This window comes from Hoplias malabaricus, chromosome 17, assembly GCF_029633855.1.
Source record: "Hoplias malabaricus isolate fHopMal1 chromosome 17, fHopMal1.hap1, whole genome shotgun sequence".
Lineage (NCBI taxonomy): Eukaryota > Metazoa > Chordata > Actinopteri > Characiformes > Erythrinidae > Hoplias > Hoplias malabaricus.
The window spans coordinates 20,520,504-20,543,332 of record NC_089816.1 but is presented as its reverse complement, the minus strand read 5'-3'; the positions used below and the strand labels follow the sequence as shown (position 1 = coordinate 20,543,332).

The following is a 22,829-nucleotide window of genomic DNA, read 5'->3' as shown; positions in this document are numbered from 1 at the left end:
CGCAATATAAAATGTTTCAATATCAATTATATTATTTTTTTTTATTTTCAATATATAATTCATTTATTCATTCATTGTCCCTTATCCAGTTCTGGGCGGCGGTGGGTGCGCTGCCTACCGGGAATCACTGGGCGCAATGCGGGAACGCACCCTGGAGGGGGCGGCAGTCCTTCACAGGGTGACACACACTCACACATTCACTCACACACTCACACCTACGGTCACTTTTGAGTCTCCAATCCACCTACCAACGTGTGTTTTTGGAGTGTGGGAGAAAACCAGAGCACCCGGAGGAAACCCACGCAGACACAGGGAGAACACACCACACTCCTCACAGACAGTGACCCAGAGGAAACACATGCAGAAACAGGGAGAACACACCACACTCGTCACAGACAGTCACCAGGAGGAAACCCACGCAGACACAGGGAGAACACACCACACTCCTCACAGACAGTCACCCGGAGGAAACCCATGCAGACACAGGGAGAACACACCACACTCCTCACAAACAGTCACCCGGAGAAAACCCATGCAGACACAGGGAGAACACACCACACTCCTCAAAGACAGTCACCTGGAGCGGGACTCGAACACACAACCTCCAGGACCCTGGAGCTGTGACAGAGACACTACCTGCTGCTCTACTGTGCTGCCCTTGTTCAATATTTCAATACACGCTATTTACAGTATCTGTCACTGACTGACGGTTATTACAGAGCACTGCCGTCACTTCAGCACTCAATTTTAAAGTTAGTTTAAAAATATTAATATTGACAAAGCGAAGAGGTTTGTGTGTGAGGGGGATGTCATGTTTCTTGTTTGTTCTGGGTAGTTTTTCTGTGGCTTTTATCTTGTTTATATCGATATCTGAACGATATCATATCGACTGAAATGTAGAAATACATCGTGATATAAATTTTGTCCATATCGTCCAGCCCTGGGTAAAAGGGTCTTTATAGCATATAACAGCCCTGGTTTGAATGTGATAATGAATGCTGGGATTAGGGCCGATGCCATGCTCTTGTCTTCACTCTGTGAACAGTGGAAAGTCTGCGAGTCGTGACTAAAAGCAAACAGCAAAGTCTCTGCGCAGCTTCTTCTCAGGAGCTTTGATTGAAGCTGACAAGCTCTAAACTTTTACTGCCTCGTTTGCATCGCCTCGCGGAAATTGTTTCTCTCTAATTGGGATTAATTCCGTGTGTTGATATGTGTTTTTCCACCAGGAACGATGTCTTAAAGAAAGGAGAATGAGGACGTCAGTGTGAGATGTTGCTCTGATGTAAACAAGTGTCACGGAGCAGGGATTTGTAAAGAGGCACAAGAAAAAAAATAAGGCGGCCATCTGTTTAAAGACATTGAGAATGTTCTGGCAACCAGGCCCTGATCTGTTTAATGTCTCTCTCTCTCTCTCTCTCTCTCTCTCTCTCTCTCTCTCTCTCTCTCTCTCTCTCTCTCCCTCATTACTGAGATGTGCTGCATTTATCACGCGACATCTTTTTTCTCTGACTCCCATTACCGCAGCGTTTGATGTCCTTCAGAGGGGAGAGGCCAAGTGTGTCTTTGTGGCATTGATTTTAAATGCCCTCACCTTGTCTGGGAGCTGATACCAGATTTTACCCACAAGTCCTCTCAGATGAAGCTGGACGATCGATGGCTTTATATCGACACCGCAATTTCAAAACAGTGCTCCTTATAGCTTACATTATTTGTTTTCTTGTGAGGGAATTTAACCTAGAGTTATTGAGCTGGCTTCAAAATATAGATTTGCACTTTTTGCCAAAAACAAGACTGAGATACGGTGGCCCAGAGTCAGAACACAATGGCAATTTAGAAGTATCAACCAAAAGCAATGCAACAACACTAAGCGTGAACATAAAAACAGCCTAAACATCCCTCTGTGTTGATGGATGTGTGAGGAAACAGAAGAAGAAACACTGTTATATGAAGATTTTTTTTTTTTGCATCCTGCATGATGCTTTGTTTTGTTTGGCCTCTACACACCAGAAAATCATAAGAAATGAAATATTTCATCTTAACTTTTCAAGAAACAAAATGACAGACAACACAAAAAAAAAAAACAAAGAGAAAACACAGCAACGTTAAGTGAGAAAACAACCACACAATAAACATCCTTTGATGTTTTGTATTCCGATGTATTATTTATGCCCTCAGTGCTGTTGTGTTTTGTCTCTCTGGGCCTCCGTACCCACGACTCAGATAGTCTTAATTAAATCATAATTGCAATTGTGAGTTGGCCCCAAACCCAGCTCTTCTCTCAGTGTTTTCCGAGCAGTCCTCTGGAGTGTGTGTGTGGAAACGCTGTGAATGTCGTACAGTGGGAGTGTAAAAGAATATTTGTTGAACCTAGGACTCGAACTCAGAGCTTTAACAAAATATCACCGGTGTCTAACGAGGGTATTTTTAGGGCTTATTTTTCACCTATTTTCCATTCTGCACACCTTCCTGCTGTTTTTCTGAATGCATGAAGCTCTTTGTGTGCTCCGCCCACACGTGAGAGCTATTCTCTGTTTGTATTTGTGCCAAGACCCAGGAGAGAGTCAAGAGAAAGTTGAAAGAAAGAGAACGACTGCGGGTTAGTGTTAGATTGTTGTCTTTACCGACGGTGTGTGACCAGGAGGCTTCTCTGCTCGTAACCGACCACTGACCATGTTTCTGAGCCTCTCTGTGTGAATTTAAGTAGCTTGAGGGCTGAATGATTTGGAGGAAATATCTAACTGTGATTGTAGAGACCATTATTGAACTTGTGAATTATACTGCATCTATTTTCTTTAAATTAAGTCCAGACCTGTTTTATGACCAAGCTCTGGCTGTAGTTCTGAGCACTGAATGTTAAGTGCCAGAGGATCTTTGAGTTCTGGTTGTGGTCATGTACAGTGCAGATATATGCGGCTGTGTCTGAATGGACTTACTCTGTAAAAAAAGCTAAAAATCCCCTTTTGAAATGTATTATGGTTGTGGTCCTCAGACTTAATCTGCAGGACTCTCTTTTGCAGATGAGAATATTTTCGAGCCCCCTCCACTCCGACACACATTGTCTCAGGAATCAATTGCCACAATCAGATTTGCAGTATCTCTTGTGGTTCAGTTAGCAACACAGACATTTCAAAACTTTTCTTGTTCATTACAGGCTCGTTACACTCTCTACCGGACCCCAAATGCTCAGCTCCATGTTCGGTCAGTTCACAGGATGTGAACACTGCTTCTTATAGTAGATAGTGCTGAGAATTTAGAGTCTGATCGAGCCTAAAAAGAGCCTGGAATGGGCCTCTAATGAACAACAAAGTGTTGACATTTCTGTGTTGATAACTTTTTAACCACAAGAGATATTGGAAATCTGATTGTGGCTGTTGATTTCTGAGACTATTCCGGTCTTATTTGATTCACTGCATGACCACCTTCCCATTGAAGAAAAGTGCCCTTGATCCAATATGGTGGCTTTTAAGATAGTGGCCGTGTTCTGGACACAGCCTAAAAGATAGGCCCCTCCCCCACTACTCGCTGAGGTATTCAGATGTGGCATTTTAGTTTAGTTTCTGAAACTAAAGAGTGTCCTGCTACTTTTGACAAAGCCTTTATATAGTTAGACACTTTCTATAACCCTAAAAATCTCAAAACCTCTTTTGCTGTGGGTGAAATGCCTGTAGCCTTTGGTTGTTGATTAGTTCTCGATCACAAACCTCACTGTAACTCGACCCAAAGGAACTGAATGAAGCTCCATCACTCCAGAGAGCATAGTTCCACTGCTCCACAGCCCAGCGCTGGACAGATTTATACCCCTCTAACTCACACTTGATATTGGGAATGGCTCATGTGTAGCTGCTTCAGAGCATCCCTCCTCTGTGCTTTTATTTTGGGGTTAGGCTCACTGTATCACAAGTGGGTGAACTTTAGAGCAGCTGAATACACTCTAATGTGTGTATGGGGTTTATCACAGTCCGTTTGGAGCCGTGCTTCTCAGAGCAGTTATTGTTTTTTATTTTTATCCGAATCTTTTCGAGTGGCCGTTGGAGTGGTTTTCCCGTGGTGTTTGACCAACCCTCTGCTCTGCTGGTGATGAGAGAGCCCTGCAGTTATTGTTATTATTATTATTATTAATATATTTCTCTCTTCTCTCCTCTTGTGCAAAAGTAAACACAGGCTGAACTGCCCTCAACAATCAAAACCCTCCAAGTCCATTAGCGCTAATTTGATAAATAAACACAACTCACTGAGACTCACAAAACCACCGCACCACGCCTCAGCATCTGAAAGACTCACTCCACTCAGTAGAATATATACTTTGGCGAGTGGTTGGGGGATGGATTCTAATGGGGGGGGGTCAGTGGCAGTGGTCCCCCTCTGATGGAGAGGCAATATCCTCCTGTGGTGCTTGGCTCTTCTTGGGAGACGTCTCTCTCTTTAGAAAGGATGGAGTAAAAGGGAGAAAATAAGAAGGGAGAAGGGAGAGAATGAGGAAGAAAGGAAAAAGAAGAAGGAGTGAGTGAGTGAAAGTTAGGTAGAGAGAAGGAGAGAGGGGGAGGCAGGGGACAGAAAATGACCCCCGCTGATGGAGACACATGTCTGCCATGGAAGGAAGGTAAAGAGAGAGAGAGGGAGGTTCTAATATAAATAATAATAAATAAATAAATAATAATATAAGATTCATTTTTATCAGGGTATGAATATTCATTATAAAGTAAAGGGATTAAAAATCATTCACGTAATTAAGACATGTGCGTGAGATTCGTGGCCCGTGTGAGGAGCGTTTTCCTCATGGCGGTTTCTGACTGATGAGCCGCCGATGGCAGTGTCACCTTCCCGAGGGTCAGACGGGAGCTTCGTCTTTTTAATGGAGTTCCCTCCTTTTTTCTCTAATGGTGTCACCACTTTATTAAACAATAAAAGATCTTGAGATGTGTGAGATCCTGAGAAAAATGTGCAGATTATATTTGATTTGTTAATTAAATAGTGTCTGTCTGTTTATTTCAATGTGTGTGGAAAATAAACCGTAATCACATAATAAAATATCTTTTTAACACAGTTTTCAGATAAAATTAGAGCTATAGAGATATAAAGGATTACATCTTTCCTTAAAACCAAGCCTCTAGGTGTGAGTAGTATTTCATTAAATAAAACACAAGACTCAAAAAGCATAAAACTCCTATCTCTAAAATTGCAACTTTTTCATGCAAAGGGAAAGCACTATGTGATGATAATTTTCCTCTCCATGAGCAGGGAGATGGGATTCATTTGGTCAGAAGCTGAAAGTCTTTGAAGTTCATTATTTTTTTTATGTTTTTGTAGTTAATTTAAATTTGAGGCTGTTTTATTTTTGGTCACAGAAGAGAAACTTAAAGTGGGAGACGACCTGGGGTTTCATTTCATTTTAGGAATCAGACATCAAAGAAAAGTGCCTTTAATTCAAATACTAACATCCCGCCTCAACACACACACACACACACACACACACACACCTTTTTCCTTTTTACACACTTCTTTCCACTGTACTCCTCGAGTCAGGACAGTAATGGAGTTCTCTCCTCTTTGCGTTTTCTTGTTGTTTGTAACTGTTTTTTGACTCAGAAAAACTGGTGGTCTTCCCTCTGTCTGAGTTTGACTTTACTATGAACTTTATTTCTGAATTTTTTTAGTTTTCATACCATATTTTGTCCCAGATTCAGACAATTCTGCTGCATATACCCCCCCCCCCTTCAAATCACAGCAATTAAAACATAACATGAGTAAAGGACACTTTTTTGTTGCGTTTTTTTTTTCATTCATTCATTCATTATCTGTAACCCTTATCCAGTTCAGGGTCGCGGTGGGTCCAGAGCCTACCTGGAATCACTGGGCGCAAGGCAGGAATACACCCTGGAGGGGGCGCCAGTCCTTCATAGGGCAACACAGACACACACACACACATCTACGGACACTTTTGAGTCGCCAATCCACCTACCAACATGTGACACAGGGAGAACACAACACACTCCTCACAGACAGTCACCCGGAGGAAACCCACACAGACACAGGGAGAACACACCACACTCCTCACAGACAGTCACCCGGAGGAAACCCACACAGACACAGGGAGAACACACCAACTCCTCACAGACAGTCACCCGGAGCGGGAATCGAACACTCAACCTCCAGGTCCCTGGAGCTGTGTGACTGTGACATTACCTGCTGCGCCACCGTGCCACCCCTTTGTTTTTTTTTTAAGTATTATTTTATTTCCATTATTTCTAAAGCTCTGATGACTTGCATAATAATAATATTTATTCATTTATTTATTTGCTTTTTTCTATTACATCAGTTTAAAGAGCCATGTGTAACGTTTGTGAAGCAGTAACTGTCACAACCAACTCACGTCACTGTAAGGAGCATTTTAATGAACTGAAAATATTGTCGCTCTCTGAAACAAAAGACACCTGATGCAACTATTAAAAGAGGGGGAATGAAACCTTATTAACATTTCAATTAAATTAATAAAAAAATTAAGTTGTTTTTGTTCATTTGACCATTTCTGTTGCTGTAGTTGTTATATTTGGACACAAATAAAAGATTTCTCATAAATTTGAACAACACTGTCCAGTTTTACTGCAATTATTAGTGTCTTATTAATGTAATCTTTAATGTAATCTTTAATGAAATTAAATGTAATCTACTTCTGTTTAGTTTTCTCAGTTGCTTGTTCAAACAGTAAAGAAACCCACGTTCAAACGTCACACAGAGTCAGAGTCAGACTGTTGTACATAATTTAATTCTTGTGAAATGCAGATGCTTTTTGACCGTTTTGTGGCCGTTTAGGGCAGGTCTGTGTCTGTGAACTGGGATCTGGCTCTTATTCAGAATTGTGTGGAGGTGTGTGTGAGTGCGCGGAGGAGTGTGCGTATTTTATGAAGTTTATGAGGTCATTGCGCTCGTCTAGACGTGACCACAGCCATGGCTTGTTTTATTTTTCTCCGGTTCGGTCAGAGGTGTTTATTTACATCTGTTTTCGCCTCTGTCTGTGAAGAGTAATGAGGAGGAACACCGTTCCTGTGACAAATGTACAGCTTGGAAAAGGACACCGTGCCAAACCTAACACACAGCGATGTCACAGCCGTGATTTATGATCACAGATACATCACTGCTGTTGGAGGAAAAGCAGAGGCTCACTCCTGTAAATAATATCCAAATTCACTGAAATAAAGGCGGTTTTACACATGGTGTGCACAGATGAAACAACCTACAACGGGTGCATCTTAAAGGGAACGTATTATGACAAAAGTCGTAATCCACCACACATCCACACACACGCTGTGAATCAAGACCCCAGTCAGTTTTCTGTGCACTGCCTGAGTCAGAAAACATGGGATAAAAGAGTCGTTCTGATTCTGCTCCACTTCTGACGTCAAGTGCAGAGACTTTAGAATGGCCCCGCCCCCTTGTCTGAGTCGGTCCAATCACACCGCTGGACCCGTTTTTATGTGAGAGCGCAAAGACGAAGTTAAACGCAACAAAACAAACACAACAAGCACGAAAAAATAAGAGAACTAAGCGAAAAGAGCTAAAAACCAGAGCTTCTGCTCCTCACTGCTGTGCGCTCGGGGTCGGGGTGAACAGCGAGCGGCTCATTATCATTTAAAGGAACAGGTGCTGAAAGCGGGCGTTCTGAACAGGGCTGTTTACACAGGGGGAGAACACTGCTGTGGGGCTCGTGGGGTTTGGACCAAAGCAAGTCACAGACGTTTCATTAAGAACCTGAATCCCTGTGGAGGAGATGTGGAGTATGTCCATTTAAAGAAGCTGAATTCTGGACATATGTAGTGCATATGCTGAAAGTACAGTGTGAATGCTATCTTTATTGAACAGGTTTCTGTGGACTGATGCTCTAATCTGAAGGAGCAGCAGGAGCTTTTGCTGAAAAACCAAAAACGCGGAGAGAAAAATGTAATTACGACTCATGTGCAGCCGGTGGAGATTCTGCACTTCTTCCAGAGACAATTTCCCAAATCTGAACAGTGTGTGATTAAAGACGAGCCACTTCTAATTACCCCAGTCCTGCTCCAGCTGAGCTACTCTGAGATCGCTGGGCGGTTTTAAAGCTAGTTCCGGGGTTGAGAATGAGGACCGGTTTCTCTTTGGATGGTCAGAAGTCCTGCTAATGTCTTTGGGCGTTGTGGAAATGCCCTGCTGGTGATAAATGAACCCTGAAATAAAAGGAATGGCTGAAAGGAATAGGAAACAAAGGCATGGGGAGTGATTTAAATGTGTTCTTTTATATTACAGCATGATGGCTTTATTAAAGCCTGGCGAAATTGATCTTTAGTCTCAGAACTAAACAGGTTACACTGTATTTACATGTGTCTGAGTTGCACTGTGAATCAACTCCACTGTAATGTAACAGACTAAACCTTACAGCTGTGTGTGTTTTGGGAATAATGGGTCATTTAATTTCTATATATTTTCTTTTAAATGGTGTTTATTACCTGTTTGTGCTCTAACATCACGCTTATGCTATTGATTATAACAAACTCTCTCAAAAGCATGATGATGATGCCTCTGTTCAAATAATAAACAAAAAGTCAAGTTCCTTCATTTTCTACACGCTCTCATTCGCTCTAACTCCCGTCTGAGAGGTCTCCGTCATTATAGCAGCGTGTTCCTTTGGACAGCTCTCTCTCTTTTGGATTAAAAACAATGAATTATTATAATTTTCTCACTGGGAACTGCCTCCCCGCTGCACTATTAGTATTCTGCTCTAAAGAGCTGGAACCGCAGGTATCCTAAATGGCCACATTAGTCTGGGTTTGAAGCTCGGTGGCGAGGGGACGCGGTGGAGAGTCCTGTCAGAGGGCACAGAGACTTTGGGAGATTAATGAGAGCCGCTGGCAGTAATTGCCAGGTGCCAGGTTATCACCCCGGCCACTGACACCACTTCCCCCCGGGATTCCCTCCTGCTCCTCCAGTAGCACGTTGTTTCAGCTCAGAAAGCACACAAAGAAACCTGCCCAATACTCCACCTTCCTGCTGGAGCTCGTCAGGAACATACTGATGGATTTGTACCAGTTTCTGAGTATTTTTAAATACTTCTACTCAGGAATATTAATGAGTACAAGAGGCTACTTTTGCCTCAGACACGTGTCTGTCTCCTGTGTTTAATATTTAGTTCTTAATTCTCAAACACACCTGGGAAATATTTTACACAACATGATTTCTGAATTAGACAGATATCTTGATTGATTGATTGAGCAGGAAAAACAGGGAAAGAGTTAATGTAAGGCTTTAAGTTATCTTCCAAATGTAAGAAAAATTTTAGACGAGTAACGTTATTTTCTTTATACATTCATTCATTCATTATCTGTAACCGCTTATCCAATTCAGGGTCGCGGTGGGTCCAGAGCCTACCTGGAATCATTGGGCGCAAGGCAGGAATACACCCTGGAGGGGGCGCCAGTCCTTCACAGGGCAACACTGTGAGCTGTGTGACATTACCTGCTGCGCCACCGTGCCGCCCCTATTTTCTTTATATATTTTTTAATGATTTAATTTATTACTTGTAATTATTTGTTAAAGAGGTTTGTTTATTTCATAATTGTTAATAAGATGCCTTTTGAAGTGAGCAGTGTTTGTTTGGTGTTTGTTAATAACACTTTTAGAGGGCAGCAGTGTTGAGTGTTTTGTTTTTGTTTTATTTTTGTAAATCGCACTTTTATCTGATGTTTAGAGGGCGACAGTGAGCAGTGTTTATTAATGTTAGGTTTATTTAATGGTGCTGGTGAGTGATGTTCATTTATTGGCGCTTTCAGTTAGAAACTGGGATAGCTAGTTGGCCAATCAGAGCTTTGAATGACATAAATCCACTTTTTCAATGCTTTGATCTTTACGGTAATTAAACAGCAGTGTTGTAACAGTCTACCCTGCATTAAACTCACATTCTCTGCAGTCTCAGTCTCACCATATTTATTTCTATGTTTTTAATGGCCTACTCTCTCTCTCTCTCTCTCTCTCTCTCTCTCTCTCTCGTCTGTCTTCTCCTCCATCGCTTCTTTCCATGAACAATGCTAGCGTGGGGTGATTAGCGGCGCGGGCCAATTAGAGTGAGCGTCTGTGTCCTGACTGTCTGAAATGTCATCGCATGAATATTACAGCAGGAGCTCAGGCACGTTTACAGATTTTGACCTAATTTAACAAACAGACCTCCCCCCTGAGACAGGACATGGTCTCAGAGTCCACCAAACTGCCCCATCGCCTCAGGGGACACTAAACAGAGAGGGGGGCTACAGCAGCCCACCTTCAGAGGGAACCAGGATGAGAGAAATGAACACTCAGTCAAAACAGACCAGAAAAATGATCTAGACATGGAATCTGTCTCATTTTTCCAGAAAGTCTAGTCCTGGACCACTCAGAGATCTTTCCCAGAGAAATCTTCCCTAATCCCTGACAAGACACTGGGCTTAATCCTCATCTGGGAACTGGCCCTGAACCTCTGTTTGTTTGTTTGCCTTCTGCTGAATCTCAGGACTAATATTTGTCTATTAATCTCCAAAATAATCACTAGATACGGGACTTTAATAACCACCCGAGAGACCACTGAGTCAGGACTGACCTAGACCCAGACCCTGTCTGGTTTTTTTTGTCATGGACCAGGATTTAGCCTAGTCCTGGACTACACCTCATTTTGAATGTAGATTAAAATACTGTCTGTCGTCACTGGAGATGACACGTGGACTAAACACTAGAATTTAATCCTCCTCGGTGAACTAGCACTAAAAGTCTATACATGTGCTTGTTTTTGGTTAAATGTCAATGAGCAGACGATTTCTTGTTGTGTAATAGGGGTAGGCGATATGGCCCTAAAATAATATCATGATATTTCAGGGTATTTTGGCGATAACGATATTTTTGCCAATATAAAAAAACAATGAAAATAATTGCATTATTTCAAGAACACACTATTATAACAAAATAATGTTATATTACTATTTATATAGTAGTTATATTATAATATATAATATTATATATAATAATATATTTAAGTTCTTATGTAAATCATATTACATTTTTTAGTACAAATCTAAAAATTTGAAACATTCAGAAGAAACAATGAATAAATGTGTAAACATTTGCTTATTTTGTAAACAACCGTAACTTACCAAGATTCTGACATTGTATAAAAATATTTAGAATATTGATATTTTATATATTTATATGTATGCAATATTATGTGTAACCGCATGATGTCATTATGTAAACAAGTCAGAATATCACGATAATCATGATATAGATTTTTTTGTTTGTTTTTTTTTTAAAGATTTTGCAATATTATTGCACACGATACGACATGGCACAGCCCTACAATGTAGGAATCTAGCCGTGTATCGTTTCTGTGTAAAATACTTTGTTATTTTCCCCTTACACTGGATTATTTCCATTCTCACTATACTCTGCTTAAAAAAGTAATTTCTCCAGGCTGTGGACCATGAATCTGTGGGTTTTAATGAGCCAGTGCAGCCTCGTCTCACACTGACCGTTAAACACTTTCCACCAGCAGTGGAGAAACCATCCAGTGCTCATCTATTTTTTCTTTTTTCTTTTTTTTTTTTTTTTGCTGAAGTCTTAAGAATTTAACACGTTTCACCAGATCCAGATCTTTCTGTGACAAATGATCAGCTGTGGGGCTTTATCGTGATTAAACCTGCTCTGAGGATTTCCGAAGGCTGTTCTGGGGAGTCTTTGGAACTGAGCTGTTCTGTCGTTCCTGTTTCTAGTTTGAAAACTTCAGGCAAGGCGAGTTAATTCGTGTAGCAACTTTCAGAAAACAGCAGGCATTCAGAGTGCATCACACACACACAGAAAATGAAAAAGTAAAACAGTGAAGCTTAGTACCAACCTGATGCAGCGTGTATGAAAGTGCATTGGAGAATTAAGAAAGGTATTAAAGCAACACTACATCAAATGTTTACTTTGAAATTTCAGCTTCAAAATCATTGTGATGCTCCACTGAGCTGTAACAGACCCAGCACTGCAGAGATTGCACTATGTAGCTATTGGAGGAGGGTAGGAAAGAGAAATTAAATTTAAACGCCCTGCCCTGCCGCTGTCTGCTTTGCTTTCTGGTTAGTTTAGGTCTTTGTTCATGCGTCCCACTTTTTATTTTTAATATAAAATCAACAAGTCTGCTTCACCGTGTGTGTTCTTGACTGTTCACTCATCCCTGTGTTTTGCTTGACGACGGTTAAAGCACCCGGCTGTTGTTCTAGATCCTCCCCGAGTAAATCAGGATGCATCGGTTCCTGACTTCCCAAGAGATCCCCTTGAAAATTGACCTCAAGAACAATCTCCTGCAGAACACAGGTCCATACCTTGTGTCTCGCCAATGAGAAACAATCTTTGTCTTGTTTCCCAGGAGCCTAGTGTTGCTCAGTGTAACAGCGTAGTGTGTCTTTAAAGGTACAGCAGTGGTGTTAAAGTCCAGTTGTGTTCCCTAAAGGTTCATTACATTCTCTTCTGCAGAGGGAGAGGGGGAAGTCCTGGAGATGAATGGGGCGTATGAAATCAATACAACTTTTAAATATTTTACAGTTAATATGGAATATGGTCCAGTTATGTTCCCTCACTAAAGGGACTGAATATGTTCCACCAGAGTTTCTAGAGAATCGTCTAGAGGATAAAAGAGCAGAAGTGCAGTAGAGATTAGAGGACAGTGCTGTTAAGTCCGCAAACGAGATTTAAATGCGTCTAACTTTCTCCATCAACTAAAATAATTCACAGAAGCAAAAACAACTCCCCCCTGACTGTGGTGTTCAGGGACTTTAAACATGGCACAGTCAGGAGCTGAAAGCACGGCAGCTGCGCTGAGATTACGCTTTAATGGGCACCGACTTCAGATTAATGTTTTTTTCATGTTCCATATTCAGCTTTCACACGGAGAGGAACTCTCCCTAATTACGATGCAATTACAGGAAGTTAAAAGCAGGAGAAACCAATCTCTTCCCACTTTGAGTTGCATCTGTTTTTTTAAAACGCTGGACACATGACTGGAATTCACCGCTTTAAAGATGCGCTACACCCTCAAAAGCTGATACTGTCTTATAATCAGTGCATTCAGGTACCATCACAGGGCGGATACAGCGTGTGTAGTCTCTAAATGAAACAGGAGACTCTGGAGCAGCTGCTCATGAGCCTAAGGTCACCACGCTCATAGCCAAGTGTGGCCTAGGGGGCTGTAGAGTAGTAGGCCTGTGTTTACTGAAGTGATGGATTCATTTCCTTTGGGACGAGTCGTGATCCAGAACTAACCCTGCAGCCTCAGCACCTGACCTCACTAATGTTTATGTGGCTGAATACCATCAAATCCTCACAGAAATGTTCCAAAGTCTTGTTTAAAGTCATGCCTGAGGAACAGAGGCGGAAAAGGGGATGTGAGAAGAAAAGAGTCGGCATCTCCGGCTTTCTCCATAAACAGCCTTTCCTCTCCTCCGTCTTCATCTCTCTGTGCCATCACTCCATTGCCCCAGCCCAGAAATCAGGAATTAAAGAAGATCAGATCTACACCTGTGCCGTCGCCGCTGTAACAGGGCCGATAAGCAGGTCCATATAATTACAGTCCGCAGAATAACTGTAACAAGAGGCTAAACGCTCAGCTGTACTTTTAATTAGCCACTGCTTCAAATTAATAATTGCCGCTTAAATCAGAAATCAGCCTCGCCTCGTGCCGGCAACGCTCTAATAACGGTGGAAGAGAGAGAGAGAGAGAGAGAGAGAGAGGGAGAGAGAGAGAGAGAGAGAGTGAGAGAGGGTCTGTGGAGGTTGAGGTAGGGAGGCAGCATGTAAGAGGGAAGGAGAGAGAGAGAGAGAGAGAGAGAGAGAGAGAGAGGCAGTAGTCTGAGTGCAAATGAGGGAGAGAGCAAGAGAAAAAGTTAGAGAAACAGAAAGATAGAGAGAGAGAGAGAGAGAGAGAGAGAGAGAGAGAGAGAGTGTGAGAGAGTCTATTTGGTTATCTTTTAGAAGCAGTGGAGCTCAGCTGAAGATTAAATTTATTCGCTGTGCTGTGGATAGCACTGTTCTGTTCAGTTTTTTTATTTTCCATTTTCAGAAAAAGGTGGAGAAACTGTGTTTTTTTATTTTAAAGGAGGGTTGCGGAGGGGGGAGGGGGATGGAGTAGGAGGAGTACAACAGAAAGAAGGGAGGGAGAGAGGAGTTACCTTTCAACGTCACCTATTCCACAACACAATCATCAGCCTTCTGCCTTAAAACTTGTTCTCCGTTATTCCCCTGACTCCGGAGATCGGAGATGATTCCCAGTTTCTCCAGTTTTCCTCGGCAGCCAAATCACCACAGGGAACCTTTGCAGTTTGTACATATGTTAGAACATTGCTTTGAGGATTTGATGGCATATAATCAATCCACTGTTCATTGTCTACTGCCCACTGTCTACTGTCTGTTTTCCACTGTTCACTTTCCACAGTCTATTGTCCACTGTCCACAGTCTATTGTCCCGTCTACTGTCTGCTTTCCACTGTTCACTTTCCACTGTCTATTGTCCATTGTCTACTGTCCACAGTGTACTGTCCACGGTCTGTTGTCCACAGTCTATTGTCCACTGTCCACAGTCTATTGTCCACTGTCTATTGTCCACCGTCTATTCTCCACTGTCCACAGTCTATTGTCCACTGTCTGCAGTCTATTGTCCACTGTCTATTCTCCACTGTCTACTGTCAGCAGTCTATTTTCCACAGTCTATTTTCCACTCTCCACAGTCCATTGTCCACGGTCCACTGTCTACTGTAAAATTAATTAGTTTCTTCATCTAATGTAAACATGTAATAAATATAATCATTAATACCATGAGGGCGGCACGGTGGCGCAGCAGGTAGTGTCGCAGTCACACAGCTCCAGGAACCTGGAGGTTGTGGGTTCGATTCCCGCTCCGGGTGACTGTCTGTGAGGAGTTGGTGTGTTCTCCCCGTGTCCGCGTGGGTTTCCTCCGGGTGCTCCGGTTTCCTCCCACAGTCCAAAAACACACGTTGCAGGTGAATTGGCGACTCGAAAGTGTCCATAGGTGTGTGAGTGAATGTGTGAGTGTGTCTGTGTTGCCCTGTGAAGGACTGGCGTCCCCTCCAGGGTGTATTCCCGCCTTGCGCCCGATGATTCCAGGTAGGCTCTGGACACCCCGCGACCCTAAATTGGATAAGCGGTTACAGATAATGGATTAATACCATGAATTGTTAGGCCACATTTTGTTGGTGAAACCGACTGATTGCTGCTTTAAATCAGAGGGAACTGTTCTTGTGCCACATCTTCACTCCATTCCAGCCACTCCGTCTCCTGACTGTGTGCTCAGCGTCAGTCTCGCCCCTTTACAGACAGATAAGGGCTTCCCTCACTTCTGCTAAAGGAGGAGGCTTTTCGCCGTCGGATTTCTCGCATGTCAAATCAAATCATACTTAACGTCTCTCTCTCTCTCTCTCTCTCTCTAGTCATTATGAACAGGATAGATCAGCACTGAAGAAGAAGGAGTGGGAGCGGAGGACACAGGAAGTGCAGCAGGATGAGGATTTGTTCTCCACCGGGTTCAATCTGTTCGGGGAGCCGTACAAGGTAAGGCCTGGGGTCTCGTCGATCTCTGGGAAAAGTCTCATTGTGATATTCCTCACCGATATCATAACTGAAGCACAATTATTTACATCTATTATGTTCCTGGCCTTTTATTTCCTCAAGGTCCGCAGATCAGTTTAATTTTCTGAAGTGTACATAGAAGTTTTAAAGTGTTTGTTTGTGATGTATAATTTATTCATTCATTCATTGTCTGTAACCCTTATCCAGTTCAGGGTCGCGGTGGTTCCGGTGCCTACCCGGAATCACTGGGCGCAAGGCGGGAACACACCCTGAAGGGGGCGCCAGTCCTTCACAGGGTGACACACACTCACACATTCACTCACACACTCATACTGCCAAGCGTGTGCTGTTTGGATAAATACCGCCCCCCCACCCTCCATTCAGCAATTTAAAATTCTAGTGCGTGGCTGCTGCTCTCCCTGCGTGCATCTGGAGACCCCACGTCAGCGCAATGAGGGCTCTTCCTTTATTTCTCTCTGTTTATTTATTTATTTTTTAACGTGACAGCTCACCATCTGCTCTCGGCTGAGTCTGAACTCAGGGAGAGTATGAAGATCGTAACGTGTCACAGAATCCATCAAATAAATCAACAATTCCTGGGCTCCTCTCCAAAACAACACCTCCACTTCTGACTCCTCCACCCTCCACTTTCATTCAGACTCTCTCTGTCTCTCTCTCTGTCCCCATCTGTTTCTTTGCCTCTCTACATCATCCTGTATCATTTATGTCTCTCACTATATCTCACCTCTTTCTCTGTCTGTCTCATCTCTCACCCACTTTCCATTCTCTCTCTCTCTCTCTCTGTTTTCTCTCCCTTTTTTATCCGTCTCCCATCTCTCTCACTCTATCTTTGTCTGTCTTAGTCTCTCTCTCTCTCTCTCTCTCTCTCTCTCTCTCTCTCTCTCTCCCTCTCTCTCTCTCTCTCTCTCCCTGTCCCCATCTGTTTCTGTGCCTCTCTACATTATCCTGTATCATTTATGTCTCTCTCACTATATCTCACCTCTTTCTGTCTCATCTCTCTGTCTGTCTCATCTCTCTCCCACTTTCCATCATCTCTCTCTCTCTCTCTCTCTCTCTCTCTCTCTTCTCTCCCTTTATTCCTGTCTCCCGTCTCCCTCTCACTCTCTTTGTTTGTCTATCGCATCTCTCTCTCTCTCTCTCTCTCTCTCTCTCCCCCTTTGATCTCTGTCCTCAGTGAGCCGTTAGCAGGTGACAAGAGAGCGATCTTTCGAGAGAACGAGTGTGAAACAAGTGAAAGGCCGGTCACAGCTCCGTCGATACGCAGGGCTGCTGTCGCTCGGGGGCTGTGAATGCAGGATCAATGCTGTGTCGTACCGTCAGGGTCTCGACTCTCGTGCGCTCCCCAGGCGGTCGATGGCTCTCACCCCGAAGCGCCGTCAAGTTTCTGATCCTCCGCCAAACAAGATGTGCCTCTTTAAAGGAGCAGTGCGTTGTTTTTACCACAAACAGACTGTGTTTCTTGGGGTGGTTATTTCTTTTCCTGTACGCTCAGAGGATCGAGGTCATATTTGGCGTTTGACGTTTACAGATTAGCATCTGAGATAGCTAGAAATGTCCAAAAGATTGTCCAGAAGTTTGTAGACACCTTGAAAATGGGATGCATCGGAGCATCTGCACATGAACCTAAGCTCACCATGCACAATGCCAAGTTGTGGCATTGAGGACAGTTCTCTGAAGAAGACGGAGCTCCATTCTGTACCTTTTACTCTGGTTACTCTCCGGGATCTGTTCCAGCTGAACGCTGCCCCCTTTGGGTGAGCTATCTCTTTCTCAGGCTGATTTACTGTCGCCGTCGTTCTCGCTGTGGGTTTGTTTTGAAGACTTTTCTTTTCGTCTGCTGGAGGAAGTGGCTTTTACGTGTTGTTACTTCTCACAGCCGACAGAAACGTTTTTTTTCTGCAGCGGCTCGATGGGTTGCTGGAGTCGACTGAAGCCTGATACAGTTGCAGGAACATCGTATACAGCCTCTGGTCCCACAGATGATAGGATAACGTCTCACATGTGGAAAACACATGGCTCTGAACAGAGATTTAGGAGAGAGGATGAACGCTAACATGTGTCTCCGTGTAGATCCTCTGGAAATATCATTGATGCAGACATGGAACAGGATTTGTGATGAAGCTGGGTTCTCACAGCAGAAGGAGCATCGTGTTTGGTTCACTTCAGAAGATAATTCAATCATAAACTCTGCTCAGACACTGTGTGTGTGTGTGTGTGTGTGTGTGTGTGTAAACTGTATCTTTGAAGCATGGCTTTCAAAGAAAAATAGCCTGGAACGCTGTTTTGTCCCACGAAGTGGCCTTCGCACAGCACTGCTTCGTCTTTGAAGACTAATTACAGTCCTCCCAAGACAAGACACACTCTCTCCCCCTCATTTCTGTTTTCTTTCTTTTCCCTCTCTCCCTTTCTCTCTCTCTCCTCTTTTTCTCATCAGCCCCACACATCATTTATCTTCATCTGGGCTCTGGCTTTTCCTCTTAGCCTCTGAAATTAGTTGTCCCACCATCCCAGTGTTCCAGTTTAAAACCTCTCTCTCTCTCTCTCTCTCTCTCTCTCTCTCTCTCTCTCTCTCTCTCTCTCTCTCTCTTCGTTGCTGAAACTGGGTCACCGTCCACATCCGCCACAAAGCACAGGGTCTGAATTTCTGATTTATATTTGAAAGTGTATTTAAGAGGGGGTTTGGATGATACAGGTCCAAAAAACAACAACAATGGATTTAATGAATTAAATTCTAACAATTAAAAGTGAGATCAGCTGGAAACTTTGGGAATTTTCCAGAGTTCTAGAGTGAGAGTGGACAGCGGCGTTTACCCAGTGTGGCTTGTGTTTACATTACGTAGTTATATTATAACAATGTTACATTTTATATGTGAAGTACCTCATCAGTTTAGCTTGTGACTCACTCACTCACTCACTCACTCACTCTTTTACTCCCTTACGCACTCACCCACTCACTCTTTTACTCCCTTACACACTCACTCACTCTTTTACTCCCTTACGCACTCACCCACTCACTCACTCACTCTTTTACTCCCTTACGCACTCACTCACTCACTCACTCACTCACTCACTCTTTTACTCCCTTACGCACTCACTACTCACCTCACTCTGGTACATACTCACTTTATAACATACATATTCACTCACTCATACACTTACACATTCATTCAATGCAATAGAAATTGCAAACAACAACAACAAAAGTTATTTCTCACATACTCGCTCACATCGAGGGGCTGCTCCACGAGGGGGCACTATAGTGCTTTGCTTCAATTCCACAGTGTCCTTGTTTAAAGTCTAAGAAAAATAAATTTAGGTTGTGTTTAATCTGAAAAAAATACCCTTCCTCCCAGACGTCAGACCGCGAGCAACAAAACCTCTCCTGGATTTAATTCTCATCACGATTTACCGCCTGAATATCAGACATGAACAAAACACTAAAGTTTATTGCACAAAATGTTCATTCCTTTGCAGAAATGGAGGAGCTATTTCACAGGCAGCAACCTAACACCAAGGAGATTGTTCCATAATCAAAATAATTTGCATTCTGGATTTTAATAACAGAGTAATTAGCGTTAGTTCTCCATATCAGAGTATGATCTACATTCAGAGTCTCAGAAATGGGAGACTCCTCGAGCTGTCTATAAATTAATTCTTAATAATCATTTTGAAAGATATTTTCCATTTTTTTTTCATCTACTTCCAGAGTTCCTAGGTTCTGAGCTCTGGGCAGCAATGAACTGTGTTTAGTAGATTATTATAATGTTTAATACCCTCTGCTATTATTTACCACCACAACTATCACGTTTAGAAACGGCAAAAGTAATTGAACCAGTTCAAAATGTTTATTACTGATTAATTCAGACTGATTTACTGCCACCACCATTGTCACTGCAGGTTTGTTTTGAGGTGTTTTCCCTTTGTTTAATGATTGAGTAATTATTTTGTAAATAGTGACAGAAATGAAGATGTGGGAACCTGAGATTGGGATTAGTTCGGTAATTCTTGCTGAAGCAGATCTGGGTTAGGTTTGATCGAGCCGGACTCAGTATTAGCTGCAGTTTCTCAGCATTTGCTGCAGGAATTTGCTGCGTTAGCGTTCCTCACAGCAGCTGTGGACTTGCGTCACCTCGGCTTTGAACCTCTCGCCACGTCCCGTCAGAAGAGGGAGAGAGGGATTTGGAGAGGAGGCAGATCAATGCACCGAAAACGCCAGGCTCGTGCTTTGTGTTTGGGTCTCAGCTCTGGAGAGGGAGCTTCGATAGAAGAGGGGGAGGCAGAGTGTAAAGCCAGCGATGAAAAATGGGAAGCAGTAAAAATGTGTGCCTTTCAAATACAAGCCCTTCTCACAGCAACGATCCCTCAGACTCATCACAACATAGTATTTATAACAGTAGAGAACATGCCTCAACACTCTCAGTGAGTACCATATGGATAAGGCTCCATTAACACATTTATAATTAATGCATAAGGCATAGAATATGTGGCTATATTTGTAAACATGCATAACACTTTAATAATGTTGATAATTTTTATAAATTTTGAACATAATACATTGTAAATAAAGTTCATAACCCATGATACATGTATTTAAATAATTAGTAATAAATAAAACAAGCATAATAATTTAAGTGTTGTATTCGTGACCCTTTGTGTAGCACATCTATGAGAGGTGCAGTGTTATGTCATTGGTCATTATTGATATGATGCTAACTTTTACAAAAAGTTTGACAGTTTTAGACGTTGCCAAAGCAGGTTTATAAACTGAAAAATAAACAAATTAAAAAGGACTAAGTCACTTCTCTAAATCAGTGGCCCCTAAAGCATCCCTAAAGGGCCACAGCTTCATTGGCAGGAAGTTACTAATTCCCTCGCTAACCAGACCCCACTCCACCCCCTCCAGTCGTCTGAGGCTGCTATTAGCTAATCCCTCTAAATCCTGTTTAATGGAACTGTGCCGTTAACAGCTATTTGAGGCTAATTTGCTGGATGCCGGACGTTTGGCACCTTCAAAGCCGCCACAGTGAGTTTTCTCTAGGGTCCAAGCCTTGCTCATAAGAGCCGGAAATATCTGTCCGGAGGTGAAAGGACCAATTGGCTCACGTTGTGTTTGGGCAGTGTTTTCCGGGTACGTGTCTGACTTGAATTGGATTCAGATTTTCCTCCAGCACTCACTCACTTTATGATTTATATTAGAATTCATATAATTTTGTTTGTAATTATATGTTATGTTTAATATATTCCAGATCAAATGACAGCATTACATCATTATAAGAGAAGTGGCACTGTGCTCTCAAGCTTTATTTTGCACTCTGGGTAATGTCAGACCACTTTGGGTCAGTTTTAAGAAGTAGTTTGTTCAGCTTGAGTCATGTTCGGACTCATAACTTAACGCTGTGGTTTGGGTCAGTCTCAGACCCAGACATTAATAATGTGGTTTGGGTTGGGTCGAGTTTCACAGCAACAGTTAGGTGTTTGGGTCGGGTCAGTTACGGGCAGAATTTTAATGGACACATCTGACTCAAAATAAAACTATAATGGTTTGGTTTAGACCAGATTTGGGCAGAACTTTGTCAGACTCAAGTCGGGCTCAGACTCACAGTACAATCCTGGGTTGTGGTCAGAGCTAAAGAGTGTGTGTTTAGGTTTGGATCGTCGTTTCGGACCTGATTAGGGCTGTGTGGCTGTGTCCCTCTGCTTCCTGAGGCTTTTTTAAAAAAAAAAAAACGTATCCAGCCAGGGTCAGCGCTCTGGAGTCGGTCCAACACTCTGCACCGCTCCAGTCACTAAGAGACTGTGCTTTTTTTCCCTCTTGTTTTCCCCCCCAAGGCAAATATTCCCAAATTAGCCTCCACCGCCAGCGACTTGCTGAGTCAAGAGCCGCAGAGTAAATGAGGAGCAGGGCTCTGTTCATTTCAGTACAATGCCTTGTTTTTGTCTCACAGTTTCTGGAGCTTTTTCGTCACCCTGGTTTATGTTTTATGCATGTGTGTGTGTGTGTGTGTGTGTGTGTGTGTGTGTGTGTATGGCTGAGAATAACCAAGGCAAGTCAGTGGGTTGGATTTAATTTATTCTGTCTAACGTTAGTTGTGCTGAGGGCTGTGCAGGCGGTTTAGTGCGGTGTCTGGATTCTTCTGTCATTCATGTTACATTCTATGAACAGGTGCAGTTACTGATGGATGTTTATTACCAACTATAGATGCGCAGAGGGTTTTGAAATGCTCTATAAGTGCATAATGCATTGTAATTCATTTATTAATTGAACAATAACCAATGTAGTATTAGTATAATTAAATGTAGTATTTAGTGTGTAATGTCTGTTCCTTAGTTAGAAATAGCTTAGGCTTAAAGATGCCTTATTCTCCATCGTGTGTAAACAGCCCTGTTCAGAACGCCCGCTTTCAGCACCTGTTCCTTTAAATGATAATGAGCCGCTCGCTGTTCACCCCGACCCCGAGCGCACAGCAGTGAGGAGCGAGGAGCAGAAGCTCTGGTTTTTACTCGTTTTCGCTCAGTTCTCTTTCTTCTCTGTTCTCATTTTCTTAGTTTTTACTCAGTGCTCTTATTTCTCTGCTCTTGTTGTATCTGCTTTGTAAATTTTATATTTTTGTTTTTTACGTAACTAGAAATCAGTGGTACCTCCTCTTTCAGGTTGAGCTGTGGATGTAAAAGTCTATGTTAAGGCTTATTTCTGCTAGCGCCCCTGTGTAATTCTAGTACTATGTTAGCACTTAGATAAAAGCAGTTTGACATAACTTAACATTAAAGACTGTTATTTTAATTTCTCATTGTAGTTTTGAAGACTTTGAAATGCAGTGTGAATTTACAGTTGAGTGACTGCTTGGACGAGGTCAGTGTTATACAGAGGAACTGACATCGTCTGAAAATCGCACCGTTTCTTCAGAGACCTTTAGCCATTAAAAGGGATTCTTGATTAGGTTTCAGGCTTTTCTCATTGTGCATATCCCTCCCGCCTCAGCTCCCGTCTCTAACCAGCTCCGTATCGATCCGAGATGATGTGTGTTCGGAGTTTGCTCATTTGAGCCACGATCGATCACTCATCTGGAGCATTAACGGCTATGTGGGCCGCTGCTGTTTTCTGTTCCTTCCGCCGTGTGTGATCCGGAGTTCTGCCTTGGTTTCTGTTCCTTCAGCAAAGCTTAATCCCAGTGCGGTGGAGGGGGTGAAAGATGAATTGTTTT

At 42.7% G+C, this 22,829-nt stretch overlaps 1 protein-coding gene across 1 annotated transcript in view; it reads left to right on the top strand.

Annotated features, from left to right (window-relative positions):
• Positions 1–22,829, top strand: part of aff2 (AF4/FMR2 family, member 2) — a 207,161-nt gene that overhangs the window by 32,736 nt on the left and 151,596 nt on the right. Inside the window, exon 2 of the mRNA XM_066649004.1 lies at positions 15,468–15,588. Coding sequence (XP_066505101.1) covers positions 15,468–15,588 — 121 coding nt within the window. The remainder of the gene's footprint in view (positions 1–15,467; positions 15,589–22,829) is intronic.